The sequence below is a fragment of the Bufo bufo genome, chromosome 1, assembly GCF_905171765.1.
Source record: "Bufo bufo chromosome 1, aBufBuf1.1, whole genome shotgun sequence".
NCBI classification, from domain to species: domain Eukaryota; kingdom Metazoa; phylum Chordata; class Amphibia; order Anura; family Bufonidae; genus Bufo; species Bufo bufo.
In genome coordinates, this window is record NC_053389.1 from 439,979,055 (window position 1) to 439,996,823 (window position 17,769).

A 17,769-nucleotide genomic window follows, 5' to 3' on the forward strand; every position below is an offset into this window, starting at 1 on the left:
TTAGGTAGCTCCACTGTTGTTACCTTTCTGTGATTGTGGGGAGCAGCCCGCTGAGCTGATTATGTAAGCGTGCGTAGCCTAAGGTGAAGCAGGAGAGGAGCTAGATAGCTCTTTAGCTACAATAAATTCGTCAAAAGCTTTGGTGCCTCTTTTTTGCTCCTTCTTGTCATACTGGGAGGGAGAATTATCCCCAGTGCGGGTCTCATCTATTGTTTGGTGGATGAGTCATGCTGAATTACCCACTATGCAGGTTGCCTGAAAGGAGTGAGTGAATCAAGCAGCCATCATGCTCCAGGTCCAGGCCACGCCCCTTGCGTGGTGTGTTTTTAAACAGGCTGTTTGTTTACTCCATCAACCATGTGTTTTCCCATAGCTATGTATTTCACTGTGACTATTGTTGCCATTGTGTTAAAGAGCTTTAAAGGAGAAGAAGAGGAAATGCAAAAATTCTGATTAAAAAAAATTAAAAATAAGAGAGAAAGGCAAGAAAGAAAAATTATGAGTTCTAGGAGGCCAATTGAGGCGCCTTTGATTTGGGTAGAATTGATTTGGACCCGAAACAAATTTTGGGAACAATTCGGTGAATAGGACCCAAAACGAATTTCAAGAAATTTTTTCATCTCTACTGTGTACATGTAATAAATGTAAAATAATCAATTACCTGTAATAAGGCTCCCATTACTGATGCCAAGGCAGCCATGGCAATACACACAGCACCATAAAGTAAACCTGGGAAGTATATAACTGTTTTAAATGCTGGGAACTTGTCAAAAGCTAATTTAACATACATACAGTATAAGAGGAAAATCTAGGTGAAATTACATATGCCAATGATTAATTGTTCTTTGCTTTCATTATTCAGCATTTCACTAATAGAGTGCTTTCAGAAAGTCTTCAAACCCTTTAACTTTTTTCTCATTTTGTTATGTTGCAGACTTGTGCTAAAATAAAAAAATAAAAAATAAATCAAGTTTATCTCTATCATTCTGAACTCAATAACCCGTAATGACTAATTGAAAACAGAATGTTAGAAATCTTTCCTGATTTAATGAAAAGGAAAAACTAAAATATTACATTGACACAAGTATTCAGACTCTTTACTCAATATTTAGTTGAAACTCCTTTAGTAGCGAGTATAACCATTCTTCTCTGCAGATTCTCTCAAGCTCTGTCAGGTTGGATGGGGATTATCAATAGACAGCCATTTTCAAGTCTGTCCAGAGATGTTCAATTGGGTTCAAGTCAGGGCTCCTGCTGTGCCACTCAAGGACACTCAAAGACATTCAGTTGTCCCTAAGATACTCCTGTGTTGTCTTAGCTGTGTGTTATAGGTCACTGGGAAGAAAGGGATGCAAATAAGCTCTTAACAAGTTCTGCCTCTAATTCCACCAGATGTAAGGGAGATATCCTATAAGTCAATGTTCGACCCTTTTTTTATTTTTTATTAAATCTCTATTGTTTTTATAAAATTCTTACATAATCTTCAACAATCAATTAATTTTGTTTTGCACTATTAACAATATATATACAGCTTACATATTTCTTCCCACCCAGCCTTTACCTGCTGCCTGCTCATCCCCTGGAAACGGGAAAAAAAAACAAAAAAACTTTTTGCTCTCACTCTCTCTCTCCCCCGCCCCCGGGCCTCCACTCTTAGTACCCCTCATCCCCTATTTTAACCATTTATTCCACGTTCTAGCAAATCTATGTTTTTTCATAGTAGAAATTCCTCTCTGGCAAGCGAGACTCTAGTGAGGTTCTCCCATTCCTTAACCGTGGGAACAACACTATCTCCCCAATGTCCAATAATACATTTCCTAGCCTAAAATAAGAGTTTAGATGCTATGTCTTGATGTTTAGGAATATCTATTTTATCCATCACCCCCAAAATACATGTTGCAAAATACCTAGGGACTTTGAACAGATGACATTTCTCTATTCTTTCATTTACCTTTTCCCAAAACTCTTGGATATTTGTACATGTCCAAAGTATATGGACATCGTCCACACCTACCTCCCCGCATTTTTGACAACTAAATTCTTTGGTTTTGTAACATTTCATTAAAATCTTAAGGGAATAGTATAGACGGTATAATATATTAAATAGAGTAATTCTATGGGAGAAGTTATTTGAAACTCTATTTTTTACCTGTATAGCCAGTTCTCAAAACTCTTCCCGTTGGGGGGTTAAAACATCTTGCCATTTATGCATCAAGCTATTAACTGCTCTTTTTTTAGCTTTTTGATGTAGCAGACATTCATATATTTTAGAATCCAGTTTTTCCCCTGCAGTTAATTTGGAAATATTGGCTAATGGTCGTGGAAGGGTAGCTATTTGTATTCCTTTTCCTAACGTCGCTTGCAGAGCTTGTTTCAATTGTAGATAAAAAAAACTCAGATCTTTATTACCCATTCCGTACTCATTTTTGAGCTCTTGATATGGAATTATATCCCCCTCTTTCCATACCTGGCCCAATTTAAAAATTCCGTATTTCCACCAGATTTTCTGTTCAATTGACTTTAATTCTATAAGGTGAGTGTTATCCCACAGTAAGGTGTCTATATGTGCTCTTATTCTTGTTTTTTTGCCTCGCCATATCAAATCTGCTAGAAGACTTGCTATTATTTTGGGGATTATTACCGGTGCATTCCACAAAATATAGTTCAAAGAAGGTAGTAAGCACATTTTAACCAATGAGATGCGACCTGCCATCGAGACATATAATCTTTTCCATACATCTATTTTCTTCCTGATTTCCTGTATTTTGGGGACCACATTCAATTGAACGTAGTCCTTGGAATTTGGGGTTATTTGAATCCCTAGATATTTAACGGGTTCTTTAGCCCTGTTAATTTCCAAAGACCCCGGTATAAAATTGTTCAGCGGATCGATCGGGATACAGGCCGATTTAGACCAGTTTATATTAAGTCCAGCATATTTACTGTAATAGTCAAATACCTGGAAAATCCTAGTAAGTGATCCATGGGATCCCACAAACAACATAATGTCATCTCCATATAAAGTTATTTCTTTGTCTTGCCTAATCATGTCAGCTAGAGGCTCCATGGCTAAGGCGAATAGCAGAGGGGAGATGGGGAAACCTTTCTAACCCCTCTGCCAATGTGTATGTTATCAGAATATTCTCCATTCAGTATCACCCTTGCGGAAATTTTGGTGTATAATAACTTAACCCAGGAGACAAAGTTATCGCCAAACCCCATTTTCTTCAATGTTGCAATTGAAAAGGGCCATTCTATAGTATCAAATGCCTTTGAGGAGTCTATGGTTACAATTATTCGTTCACCACAGTTTGTGGGTTCAAGTTGGGTGTTCACAAAATATCTCATTATATTGTCCGTTGTAGTTTTATCTGGCATAAATCCTGACTGATCCTCATGGACAAGCATCGGGACTACCCTCTTAAGTCTAGTTGCCAGAATCTTTGCTAGTATTTTATTATCAGTATTAATTAACGAAATAGGGAGGTATGAATCCGGGAGGCTTGGATCTTTTCCAGGTTTTAAAATAAGTGAAACTAGAGCTTCTCTCAAGGAATCTGGCAGTTTTCCGGACTCCCTCGAGGCAGTCCACATTGCTAGCAATTTCGGAATTAATATTTCTTTATATTGGACATAAACTTCAAATGGAATGCTGCCTATTCCTGGGGTCTTGTTCTTAGTGGTCTTTGATAACATTTTCCCAATTCTACAGAGTTTAGGGGTCTTCCAGACTTTCCCTTTGGTCTAGGGTTAACGTAGTGATGGTAATTTTATCTAAAAACTGTTGTATTTGCGCCGAGTTCTTATTTATCTTGCTACTATATATATCCTCAAAATATTCCTTGAGCAAATCTATTTTGGCAGTTTGTTCAACAGTTTTATGACCTAGTTTATCCACTAAACAGTGGATATAGTTGTTGTTTTTTGTCTGGGCTGCTACCAGAGCCGCTAGCTTTTTACCGGGTATATGCGCGTAGATGTAGTTATCCCTCACATAGTTTTCTTTTTGTTGTTCCGCCAATAAGAACAAATCATCTTCCAATTTGGATACTTTGTCTGTCCACTCTTTGTAGTTTTTCTCTGTGGGGTTTTCAATGTATTTTTTTTATATATTTTTTCACCTCTTGTTCTAAATCCAGATTTTTTTTTCCTTTTTCCTTTCTTATATATTGCTGTGTATTTTATAATAATCCCTCTAATAAAGGCCTTTGCAGCCTCCCATACCATGTTAATTTCCGAATGTTCGACCCTTTAAATAGGCCTTGGAACATAACAAGGATATTAAATAAGCCAGCACCTCATCTGCAGACAGCTGTTTCGGGGTGATTGTCCCTCATCAGTACAGAGTAGAGAATACTGGCTTAACTGGGTGAGAGGCCTCTGTCTCTGTCTTTGGCATAGTCTGTGGTCCAGGGTACTCTGGATCAACTTTTCATTAATAATATCTCTTCTTTATACTTTGCTCCATTCAGCTTTCCCTCAACCCTGACCAGTTTCACTGTCCTAGCCAATACCAGTGATGGTATTGGGAAGTGCCTTGTTTCCTTAAAAATAAGGCCAAAACTTTCAATCTTTGTTTCATCAGAGTCCTTTGGGTGCTTTTTTGCAATCTCCAGGTGGGTTTCATGTGTCTTTTACTGTGGAGAGGCCACTCTGACATAAAATACAGATTGGTGAAATGCCTGAGTGATGGTTGAACTTCTGGAAGTTTCTTCTATCTGCACACAGGATCTTTGGAGCTCATGCATTGATAAATCGCCAGCTGTGAGACCTTATACAGAGTGGATGTGTCTTTCCAAATCATGTCCAATCAACCGAATTAACAACAGGTGGACTCCAATAAAGGTGTAGAAATATCTCAAGGATGATCAAGAGAAATGAGAATGCAATGATGGATCAGCTTTTCATTAATAATATCTCTTCTTTATACTTTTCTCCATTCAACTTTCCCTCAACCCTGACCACTCTCCCTGTCCTAGCCGCTGGATGCTCCAACCAGCATGTCACCACCATGCTTCACTTTAGGGATGGTATTGGAAAGTGCCTTGTTTCCTTAAAAATGAGGCCAAAACTTTAAATCTTTGTTTCATCAGAGTCCTTTGGGTGCTTTTTTGCAATCTCCAGGTGGATTGGTGGAAAGTTAGCTATCCCTGTTCCAGGCTACCCTCCGTGCTTCTGCAGATGATCGGCTGACCCTCTAAAGTTATGTCCTAATTTGAAAGCACCACTCACCTCTACTTGCAAGTTAAGTAGCTTGTAGTTTAAGCTGGCTCTCTTTCTCCTAGCATCTCCCAACACTCTCTTGGCTGCCTTCCTGCGCCTCACCAAGAGGTCCTGTTGGTCATCTCTATTTATAATCTAGCAGAAACGTGCTCTATATCATCAGGACACCATAAGCGTGACCCCCTACACTCAACTTACACTCAGTCCAGCATGGCCGCATATCTGGCATTAACCCCTTCATAGCCAACACTTGCAGGTGGTTCCTAACTGCATACAGTGCATTTGCATAATAAACAGTGAGGTTCAAATCCCACCTGAATGCATCATCCATTGACATCCTGCTGTCACGGCCTATGGTGTGTTTTGTGACACTTTCCTTCACTTGCGGTTGCCCGTGGCAACGTGTGGTGTTGTGTGCATGTGGTGGCAGTGTCTCGGCCTTCTGGCTGTTTCCCAGGACATGGTTGCCTCGCATGCCGTTGTCGGCGGTAACAGGTGGAGTGTGATGTTTGTGTGTACACTTCCCCTTTTAGTGGCTTTCTTCCCTTGCCTGGTGTTGGAAGGGTTAATTCCCTTCCTAGTGAGTGAACACTGGGTGTGTCTGTGTGTGGGTGTGGCTACTTGGGCTATTTAGCTCCTGCTGGATGCCAGTAGCTGAGGGGTACTCCAGCCATGGTGTTTGCTGGAGTCATCCTCCTGGTCTCATATACCATCTGCCCAGTGTGGGCCACCCTTGTGGTCATAAGTAATGTTTAGACATAGATGTGCTTAATTATTATATGTCTAGTGGTGTCTCTATGTTTATTTGCAGCTTATGGTTTCTGGGTTCCTGTGTGCTTTGTGTGTGTGCTGTGTCCTTTTGTGTTTGGTGTGGACATTAGCACTTGTGCACGGGTTCCCGTCTGTGTGTCTGTGGCAGGTAGGTGTTGTACTAGTTTCACTACCTGCCATTGCCATCTGCTGTATATGTTCCCCATTCCTTGCAGCTTGGCCAGTGAGACTCCTGTTCATCCGTGCCTAGGAGGAACAGGTCGTCTTACCCTGCTCCTAGTTCCAGGGATATCCTGAGGGCTAGTAGGGACCCTAGTTTCCGGAGTATGAGCCCTCCTACCATCAGGGTTGGTTCATACAGCTAGGAGTCAGGGTCCGATTTAGGGACGCTATAGGAGGTGACCTGCTCCCTGTTTCCTGTCCTGTCCCAGCAGCTACCCTTTATTATTGACACTGCACGACTGAGGGTTTCCCCCACCCTCAGCCGTGACAGTATGACCACAAGAGCTTCTTGCTGGGTGACCTTCGAAAGAGGGTGCAGCATGTATTGCCAGCTGGTTCGGCATACATGCGCGTTTTCCGGAGGGAGAGCGTTTTGGGGTTCATCGTTAACGGCGCGGTTGGTGGCTTATTCACCGCCACCTTGCCTTCTGTGTCCGTGTTGGTGATCCCTTGTCCCTCTCCATGTTCCTATCCCTGGTCGTCTGCTGACAGCATTCCGTTGGTGTTCCGGCGGTGTGCTGGTTTAAAGTGGCTGTTGGCAGCGACTGGAGTGGGAACGTGACTGGAGAGTGGACGCAGTGTCAGTGCGGTCTCTCCGGGCTGTTTATTTGCTGGTCTCTGGTTCCTGTGTGTTGGTCCAGAGGCTGTCAGTCGGCTCCTGGTTCCTGTGTGTTGCTCCAGGGGCTGGCAGCAGTCCTGAGGAGACTCGCATGCGCTGACACTGATTCTGCTACCTTTTTCCCGTCTCCCTTCCCTGTTTTGGGTCCCTCACTAGTTTCCCCCTTTTTTTTGGTGGGGGGGCTTTGAGGGGTGGGAGTGTCACGGCCTATGGTGTGTTTTGTGACACTTTCCTTCACTTGCGGTTGCCCGTGGCAACGTGTGGTGTTGTGTGCATGTGTTGGCAGTGTCTCGGCCTTCTGGCTGTTTCCCAGGACATGGTTGCCTCGCATGCCGTTGTCGGCGGTAACAGGTGGAGTGTGATGTTTGTGTGTACACTTCCCCTTTTAGTGGCTTTCTTCCCTTGCCTGGTGTTGGAAGGGTTAATTCCATTCCTAGTGAGTGAACACTGGGTGTGTCTGTGTGTGGGTGTGGCTACTTGGGCTATTTAGCTCCTGCTGGATGCCAGTAGCTGAGAGGTACTCCAGCCATGGTGTTTGCCGGAGTCATCCTCCTGGTCTCATATACCATCTGCCCAGTGTGGGCCACCCTTGTGGTCATAAGTAATGTTTAGACATAGATATGCTTATCTTATTATATGTCTAGTGGTGTCTCTATGCATTTGTGTTTTTGAGTTTGTATATGTATTTTGCCATAGCGATGTGCACCTGCATACAGGGTTGTGCTGATTGAATCCCCCACATTTTTTCTTTGTAGTATATATTGGAGGCGTGGCGCTCTCCATGCAGTCATGCACACCTGACCAGTTAGCCTGCCCTGGAGGCTGGTTTTAAAGTCAGTATAAAACTGAGTCTGCTTATAAAGCACCTACCAGTAGCCATTTGGCTCCAGAAGTATATAGTGGGCTCAGCATGCATGTTGGTACTTGCATCCCTGGATCCGATGAAAGCTGTAATGGCACCGGACGGGGTTAAAAGCAGAGTGTGCTTGGCTTGCTTGCTGTACCTGCACTTCCTGGACTTTGTGTGGCTATCATGGCCCATAAACAGGTAGGAACTAGTGTTAGGAACCACTCCTAGAGGCGACCTTGACGTGGTGAGTGGCTTATTACGCTTTGGCCAAAATGTACACCAATGCCTCATTCAGCATCCAGCATGGAGGCAGGGCGGAGTGCTGGTTGCAGAGTGCTATTGCATTTGTGTTTTTGTGTCTCTATGTTTATTTGCAGCTTATGGTTTCTGGGTTCCTGTGTGCTTTGTGTGTGTGCTGTGTCCTTTTGTGTTTGGTGTGGACATTAGCACTTGTGCACGGGTTCCAGTCTGTGTGTCTGTGGCAGGTAGGTATTGTACTAGTTTCACTACCTGCCATTGCCATCTGCTGTATATGTTCCCCATTCCTTGCAGCTTGGCCAGTGAGACTCCTGTTCATCCATGGATAGGAGGAACAGGTCGTCTTACCCTGCTCCTAGTTCCAGGGATATCCTGAGGGCTAGTAGGGACCCTAGGTTCCGGAGTATGAGCCCTCCTACCATCAGGGTTGGTTCATACAGCTAGGAGTCAGGGTCAGATTTAGGGACGCTATAGGAGGTGACCTGCTCCCTGTTTCCTGTCCTGGCCCAGCAGCTACCCTTTATTATTGACACCGCACAGCTGAGGGTTTCCCCCACTCTCAGCCGTGACACCTGCTTGAAGGTATATGACTTAGTGACGTCACTCCCAAATCACTGGTTACCTGTGATCTCAGCACCCTCTAAATACATCCTGAACATGACCTCTGTGGGCATTAAACCCACAGCAGTGCAAATATTTAATGAATAACTCCCTAGCATCTCACAGTGAAGTAAGGAACATCATAAATTTACAAAAATGTGGCCCGTCATACGTGCCACACAATTGCAGGTCACATACAGCTAAGGTAGCATATCCTATATCAGAAGAGTTCAGCATGGATGATATTTCCATTGTAATAGGGTCAACAGTAAGCAATAGCAACAGAATATTATAATGGTGGAAAAGAGCATATGATATCTTGTAATAGAGGGTATGGGAATTGTCAACCTTATTACAGGTGTTCACTAATAAAAACACATCTTGAACACCTTGAAGGGGCTTTCTAGGACTTTAATATTTGATGACCGATCCTCCTGTGGGAGTCGCACTGCAGTAACCAGGCACAGCCACGTCACATTGTACGGAGCTGTGGTCTTGTGGTGTCTGGTTAAGATGCACAGTAAACTCTCAGGAGTCAGACACCCCCAGTCTCACATTGATAGGTCATCAATATTAAAGTCCTAGAAAACCCCTTAAATGCATATATGTAGGAAATGTATTAGTACAAAATCAATAAGGCAGAACTATGATTGAATCAAAAAATTTGCTTTGGACTTTCTGGCAGGCCCGGGTATCTCTGAGGAATGATATACTGTATATTTATGTAAAGTATATACTGATATATATTGATATTATGTCAGGTCTTATCTTACTTGTTCCTTTGGAAATCCATGACAGTTTGGTCTCGCTGAGAGATGGGAAATAAGGTTTAACAAGGTCTTCTACTGTAACAGCTGCCAAAGCATTAATACTGGATGACACAGTGCTGGAAAACATAATTAATAGTGTCCTTAGTTTTCAAATTTCCCTTTTATAGTATAGTGTAGGCTGTATGTGGCTATCTTATACTACCTATAGTATAGTAGTCAGAGGCAGACTGGGAACTTAAAGTGGCCCTGGAAAAATACAAAAATTGGCCCGTTTTGTAGTCGGGTCCAAATTGATGTAAGGAAGGTCTGGCCAGCAGTAGCATATTGTGCACAAATACCACAGTCCTTCATAAAATAGTCCCAGCAGAACAAAAAACATCTCCAAAAACTTCCACTAGTTGGCTGTGAGGAGGGCCCAGGCAGCCACCTGGGCATCGGCCCACCAGGAAATTTCCCTGTAAGGTCTATGACCAATCCGCCCCTGATAGTAGTATAAACCTACAGGGATCTAGAGATATCATGATTGAAATGCCATATAAAAAAATTAACAGAAAAATATAGGAATACTGGTGCAAATCCCCCTCCAACAACATATTTACATATTGTTCATGTCCCAAACACAAATGGGGCCTCTACATAACTTATGAGCACCTACAACCAGCTAAAATCTACACCAGCTCCCTTGCTGGCGTAGATTTAGATAATTTTCTACGCTGAAAACAGCCTAAGGCCTCCTGCACACGACCGTTGTGTGCACCCATGGCCGTTGTGCCGTTTTCCGTTTTTTTTCGCGGACCCATTGACTTTCAATGGGTCCGTGGAAAAAACGGAAAATGCACCGTTTTGCAGCCGCATCCGTGATCCGTGTTTCCTGGCCGTGAAAAAAATATGACCTGTCCTATTTTTTTCACGGCCAACGGTTCACGGACCCATTTAAATCAATGGGTCCGTGAAAGAACACGGATTCACACAAGATTGGCATCCGTGTCCGTGATCCGTGGCCGTAGGTTACTTTTTATACAGATGGATCCGAAGATCCGTCTGCATAAAAGCTTTTTCATAGCTGAGTTTTCACTTCGTGAAAACTCAGAACCGACAGTATATTCTAACACAGAGGCGTGATGGGGACGCTTCAGGTTAGAATATACTAAATATACTAAAAGAACTGTGTACATGACTGCTGCCTGGCAGCACCTGCCAGGCAGCAGGGGGCAGCCCCCCCCTGTAGTTAACACATTAGTGGCCAGTGGGCCCCCCCCCCCTGTAGTTAACACATTGGTGGCCAGTGCGGCCGCCCCCCCCCCCTCCCTTGTAGTTAACACATTAGTGGCCAGTGCCCCCCCTGTAGTTAACACATTGGTGGCCAGTGCGGCCGGCCCCCCCCTCCCCTGTAGTTAACTCGTTGGTGGCCAGTGGGCCCCCCTCCCTCCCCTGTAGTTAACTCGTTGGTGGCCAGTGGGCCCCCCTCCCTCCCCTGTAGTTAACTCGTTGGTGGCCAGTGGGCCCCCCTCCCTCCCCTGTAGTTAACTCATTGGTGGCCAGTGCGGCCGGCCCCCCTCCCTCCCCCGTAGTTAACTCATTGGTGGCCAGTGGGCCTTCTCCCCTCCCTCCCCCTCCTAATTCAAATCTCCCCCCCTATCATTGGTGGCAGCGGAGTGTACCGATCGGAGTCCCAGTTTAATCGCTGGGGCTCCGATCGGTAACCATGGCAACCAGGACGCTACTGCAGTCTCGGTTGCCATGGTTACTTAGCAATTTGTAGAACCATTATACTTACCTGCGAGCTGCGATCTCTGCGTCCGGTCGGGAGCTCCTCCTACTGGTAAGTGACAGGTCATGTCACTTACCAGTAGGAGGAGCTCCCGGCCGGACGCAGAGATCGCAGCTCGCAGGTAAGTATAATGGTTCTACAAATTGCTAAGTAACCATGGCAACCGGGACAGCAGTAGCGTCCTGGTTGCCATGGTTACCGATCGGAGCCCCAGCGATTAAACTGGGACTCCGATCGGTACTCTCCGCTGCCACCAATGATAGGGGGGGAGATTTTAGTTAGGAGGGGGGGGGAGGGGAGAGGGCCCACTGGCCACCAACGAGTTAACTAGGGGGGAGGGAGGGGAGAGGGCCCACTGGCCACCAACGAGTTAACTACAGGGGAGGGAGGGGGGCCCACTGGCCACCAACGAGTTAACTACAGGGGAGGGGGGGGCCGGCCGCACTAGCCACCAATGTGTTAACTACAGGGGGGGGGCCACTGGCCACTAATGTGTTAACTACAAGGGAGGGAGGGGGGGCGGCCGCACTGGCCACCAATGTGTTAACTACAGGGGGGGGGCCCACTGGCCACTAATGTGTTAACTACAGGGGGGGGGCTGCCCCCTGCTGCCTGGCAGCACCTGCCAGGCAGCAGGTGGCAGTCATGTACACAGTTCTTTCAGTATATTCTAACCTGAAGCGTCCCCATCACCATGGGAACGCCTCTGTGTTAGAATATACTCTCGGATTTGAGTTTCACGATGTAACTCAAATCCGACGGTATATTCTAACATAGAGGCGTTCCCATGGTGATGGGGACGCTTCAAGTTAAAATATACCATCGGATTGGAGAAAACTCCGATCCGATGGTATATTAACTCCTGACTTTACATTGAAAGTCAATGGGGGACGGATCCGTTTGAAATTGCACCATATTGTGTCAACGTCAAACGGATCCGTCCCCATTGACTTGCATTGTGATTCAGGACAGATCCGTTTGGCTCCGCACGGCCAGGCGGACACCAAAACGACTTTTTTTTCATGTCCGTGTATCCTCCAAAAATCAAGGAAGACCCACGGACGAAAAAACGGTCACGGATCACGGAAAAACGGGACCCGTTTTTGCGGACCGCAAAAAAATACGTTCCTGTGCAGGAGGCCTAAAACTGACCTGCCCCCTTCCCCACCCGCACCACGGCCCTTTTTTCTAGAACTGGCGTACACAGCGTGGATGGGGAGGAAGTCGCAGATTCAGCCACAAATCCCCTTTGCAGCCAAATTTGCAACAGATATACAGTCATGTCCATAAATATTGGGACATCGACACAATTCTAAAATTTTTGGCTCTATACACCACCACAATGGATTTGAAATTAAACGAACAAGATGTGCTTTAAGTGCAGACTTTCAGCTTTAATTTGAGGGTATTTACATCCAAATCAGGTGAACGGTGTAGGAATTACAACAGTTTGCATATGTGCCTCCCACTTGTTAAGGGACTAAAAGTAATGGGACATAATAATAATCATAAATCAAACTTTCACTTTTTAATCCTTTGCAGTCAATTACAGCCTGAAGTCTGGAATGCATAGACATCACCAGACGCTGGGTTTCATCCCTGGTGATGCTCTGCAGGCCTCTACTGCAACTGTCTTTAGTTCCTGCTTGTTCTTGGGGCATTTTCCCTTCAGTTTTGTCTTCAGCAACTGAAATGCATGCTCAGTCGGATTCACGTCAGGTGATTGACTTGGCCATTGCATAACATCCCACTTCTTTCCCTTAAAAAACTCTTTGGTTGTTTTTGCAGTATGCTTTGGGTCATTGCCCATCTGCACTGTGAAGCACCGTCCAATGAGTTCTGAAGCATTTGGCTGAATATGAGCAGATAATATTGCCAGAAACATTTCAGAATTCATCCTGCTGCTTTTGTCAGCAGTCACATCATCAATAAATACAAGAGAACCAGTTCCATTGGCAGCCATACATGCCCACGCCATGACACTACCACCACCATGCTTCACTGATGAGGTGGTATGCTTAGGATCATGAGCAGTTCCTTTCCTTCTCCATACTCTTCTCTTCCCATCACTATGGTACAAGTTGATCTTGGTCTCATCTGTCCATAGGATGTTGTTCCAGAACTGTGAAGGCTTTTTTTTTATGTTGTTTGGCAAACTCTAATCTGGCCTTCCTGTTTTTGAGGCTCACATCTTGTGGTGAACCCTCTGTATTCACTCTGGTGAAGTCTTCTCTTGATTGTTGACTTTGACACACATACACCTACCTCCTGGAGAGTGTTCTTGATCTGGCCAACTGTTGTGAAGGGTGTTTTCTTCACCAGGGAAAGAATTATTCTGTCATCCACCACAGTTGTTTTCCTTGGTCTTCTGATGTTGCTGAGCTCACCAGTGCGTTCTTTCTTTTTAAGAATGTTCCAAACAGTTGTTTTAGCCACGCCTAATATTTTTGCTATCTCTCTGATGGGTTTGTTTTGTTTTTTCAGCCTAATGATGGCTTGCTTCACTGATAGTGACAGCTCTTTGGATCTCATCTTGAGAGTGGAAAGCAACAGATTCCAAATGCAAATAGCACACTTGAAATGAACTCTGGAACTTTTATCTGCTCATTGTAATTGGGATAATGAGGGAATAACACACACCTGGCCATGGAACAGATGAGAAACCAATTGTCCCATTACTTTTGGTCCCTTAACAAGTGGGAGGCACATATGCAAACTGTTGTAATTCCTACATCGTTCACCTGATTTGGATGTAAATACCCCCAAATTAAAGCTGACAGTCTGCAGTTAAAGCACATATTGTTCGTTTCATTTCAAATCCATTGTGGTGGTGTATAGAGCCAAAAATGTTAGAATTGTGTCGATGTCCTAATATTTATGGACATGACTGTATCTAATCATAAATGACCCCCAAAATTTTGAAGCTGGCATATCAGTTCTTTCTTAGCTGGCAAGAGATTCCAGATTTAAGAATCAATTTAACAGTAAGTTGTGAATTTGTCAATTACAGATGTGCCATTTGGTGTTTCTCAGTGCCAAATGCAAGAGTCTGCAAGCCTTGGTAGATCCGGAAAAAGGGAAATGTTGTAAAAAAGGAGGTAAGAGTGGAAGACAGAGATAACATAACCACTGCCCATTCTGGACCATTTTGCAATATAGCATGAATAAAAAGGTGATGAAAAGGAACATGTTTTACCTTAAGGTTCCACTGTAGGCACAAGCCACAAACAATCCAGGAAGTCCAGGATAATCACGCAAAATGTCAAGAACTAGATAAGGCATCAGCTAAGGGTGAACAAAATAATACATCTAGTATTATGTACACCCTAGAGTATATATTATAATAATAATAATAATAATAGATTTCGCAAAGCTTTGTGCATATGAAAGTGCTTTTAAAAAGGTTTCAGGTTTTTAAAATACAGTTCCAGAAAATGAAAAAAAAAGAGGCAAATTCCCATATATATATATATATATATATATATATATATATATATATATATACATATACACTCACCTAAAGAATTATTAGGAACACCATACTAATACGGTGTTGGACCCCCTTTTGCCTTCAGAACTGCCTTAATTCTACGTGGCATTGATTCAACAAGGTGCTGATAGCATTCTTTAGAAATGTTGGCCCATATTGATAGGATAGCATCTTGCAGTTGATGGAGATTTGAGGGATGCACATCCAGGGCACGAAGCTCCCGTTCCACCACATCCCAAAGATGCTCTATTGGGTTGAGATCTGGTGACTGTGGGGGCCATTTTAGTACAGTGAACTCAATGTCATGTTCAAGAAACCAATTTGAAATGATTCGAGCTTTGTGACATGGTGCATTATCCTGCTGGAAGTAGCCATCAGAGGATGGATACATGTTCTCATTCTGTTTACGCCAAATTCGGACTCTACCATTTGAATGTCTAAACAGAAATCGAGACTCATCAGACCAGGCAACATTTTTCCAGTCTTCAACAGTCTAATTTTGGTGAGCTTCTGCAAATTGTAGCCTCTTTTTCCTATTTGTAGTGGAGATGAGTGGTACCCGGTGGAGTCTTCTGCTGTTGTAGCCCATCCGCCTCAAGGTTGTGCGTGTTGTGGCTTCACAAATGCTTTGCTGCATACCTTGGTTGTAACGAGTGGTTATTTTAGTCAACGTTGCTCTTCTATCAGCTTGAATCAGTCGGCCCATTCTCCTCTGACCTCTAGCATCCACAAGGCATTTTTGCCCACAGGACTGCCGCATACTGGATGTTTTTCCCTTTTCACACCATTCTTTGTAAACCCTAGAAATGGTTGTGCGTGAAAATCCCAGTAACTGAGCAGATTGTGAAATACTCAGACCGGCCCGTCTGGCACCAACAACCATGCCACGCTCAAAATTGCTTAAATCACCTTTCTTTCCCATTCTGACATTCAGTTTGGAGTTCAGGAGATTGTCTTGACCAGGACAACACCCCTAAATGCATTGAAGCAACTGCCATGTGATTGGTTGACTAGATAATTGCATTAATGAGAAATAGAACAGGTGTTCCTAATAATTCTTTAGGTGAGTGTATATACTGTATATAACGTATACTACCATGCAAATGTTTTAGGCAAGTGTGAAAAAATGCTGCAAAATAAGAATGCTTTAAAAAATAGAAGTGTTAATCTTATGTTGGCGATCTTTGCCTGCTGCTGTTCCACTCCTCCATGGGAGCATGGGCCCTGCACCACTTACCAGGCTACTTCCTCTTCTTCCCAATGGCCCAGATGCATTTCTCCTTCTCTTGCTGCTGGGTGCATGTACTGGTGTCCTATATGCTCTTCATGCAGGCTGTGTCCTGCTCCTGGTGCCAACCCCTCTTTCTTTTACCTAAGGGCATGTGGCATGCTCCTGCTGAATCTTAAAGGGCCAGTGGGTGTGCTCTAATTTGTTTTGGGGAAAGGCTGGCTACCTATGTGCATTCAAGGCACCTTTCCCAGGAGGAAGGTGCCTGAAATTAAGGTATTCTAGCTTGCTAGTCCTAGTGAAGGTATGCTTTTCTGTTTGCCCATGTACCGAACTCTGCCTGTTTACTGACTCTGACCCTCTGCTCCCTGCCCTGACTTCTCTCTTTTTATCGAATTGACCCTCAGACTTGTTTTACGGATATGCAGAAACTCTGCCTGTTTTTCTGACTATGAGTATTGTCTGTTCTTTTGGTACTTTGCACTGAAGTCTCTGGCCCCCATGGGTCAGTTGACAACTGCACCGGGACTTGTCTAAGAGGGAGCAACTTGGTAGCTCGCCTGAAGTGAAGATCCATGTCATATATACTAAACATTCAAAAAGTATTCAGACCTTCAGACCCTATCACATTTTTCAGATTTTGTTATGTGGCAGGCAGCCTTTTTGTTAAAAAAAATAAAAAAATTCAAGTTTCCCCCATCATTCTGCCGTTAATACCCAATATTGAAAACATGAAAACAGAATGTTAGAAATCTTTCCTAATTTATTGAAAAGGAAAAACTAAAATACTGCATTGACAATAATATTCAGACCCTTCACTCAGTTGAAGCACCTTTGGCAGTGATTAAAGCCTCCAATCTTCTTGGGTATGATGCCAAAAGGTTTGCACACCTGGATTTGGGGAATTTCTTCCATTCTTCTCTGAGGATTCTCTCAAGCTGTGTCATGGTGGTTGGGTACCATCGGTGAACAGCCTGTTTCAGGTCTCTCCAGAGATGTTCGAGTGGGTTCAAGTCAGGGCTCTGACTGGGCCATTCATGACATTCACAGAGTTGTCCACAATCCACTCCTGTGTTGTCTTGGCTGTGTGCTTAGAGTCATTGTTTTGTTAGTAGGTGAACCCTTGGTCCAGTCAAGAGCACTCTGGATCAGCTTTTCATAAGAATATCTCTTTTTGTGCTATTCAGCTTTTCCTCAACGTTGACCAATCTCCCTGCCCTATCTGCTGAAAATCAACCCCAAAGCCAGATGCTGCCATCACTATGCCTCAATGTAGGGATGGTATTAGGCAGGTGACAAGCAGTGCCTGGTTTCCTCCAGAAATTATGCTTAGAATCAGTAGCGTAACTATAAATGACTGGGCCCCACAGAAATTGTTTTAAAAACCAGCGACTTCTTTGCACCCCCTTACTCCCGTGCAAACCCCACTCCTGAGACTAGTCAAAATCGCTCTTTCAGACTAGGCCAGGCAGCCGCTCAGTTTGTTTCCTGCACATATATACTGTATATAAAGTCATTGTATAATACTGTTGAGTAGGCCCTGACAATAAAATATTTTAGTCCTCCTCTTGGATAGGCTCCTTCTCAGGTAGGTCCCAAAAGAATCTGCTTCACCTATAGCTATGCCCCAGCTTAGAATTGAGGCCAAAACGTACAATCTTGGTTTAATCAGACAAGACACTCTTGTTTCTCACAGTCTTAGAATCTCTAGTGTTTTTTACTGAGGAGCGGCTCTGAGGAGCGGCTCTGCAAAACAAAAAAAGGCCAGATTGATGGAGTGCTGCAGTGGTGGTTGACCTTCTGTCAGTTTCTCTAATTTGTCCACAGGATCTTTGGAGCGCCTCCAAAGTGACCATTTTGTTCTTGGTCATCTCTCATACCAAGACCCTTCGCCCCCAGATTATGCAGGCAGTGGGGCAGCCAGCTCTAGGAAAAGTCCTGGTTGTTCTAAACGTCTCTAGGGAACA

The 17,769-nt window shown here is 44.0% G+C and overlaps 1 protein-coding gene across 1 annotated transcript in view; it reads right to left on the reverse strand.

Annotated features, from left to right (window-relative positions):
- The window catches only part of LOC120978841 (sodium-coupled monocarboxylate transporter 1-like), a 98,622-nt gene that overhangs the window by 30,759 nt on the left and 50,094 nt on the right, over positions 1-17,769 (reverse strand). Inside the window, 3 exon segments of the mRNA XM_040407218.1 lie at positions 662-729; positions 9,317-9,429; positions 14,281-14,369. Coding sequence (XP_040263152.1) covers positions 662-729; positions 9,317-9,429; positions 14,281-14,369 — 270 coding nt within the window.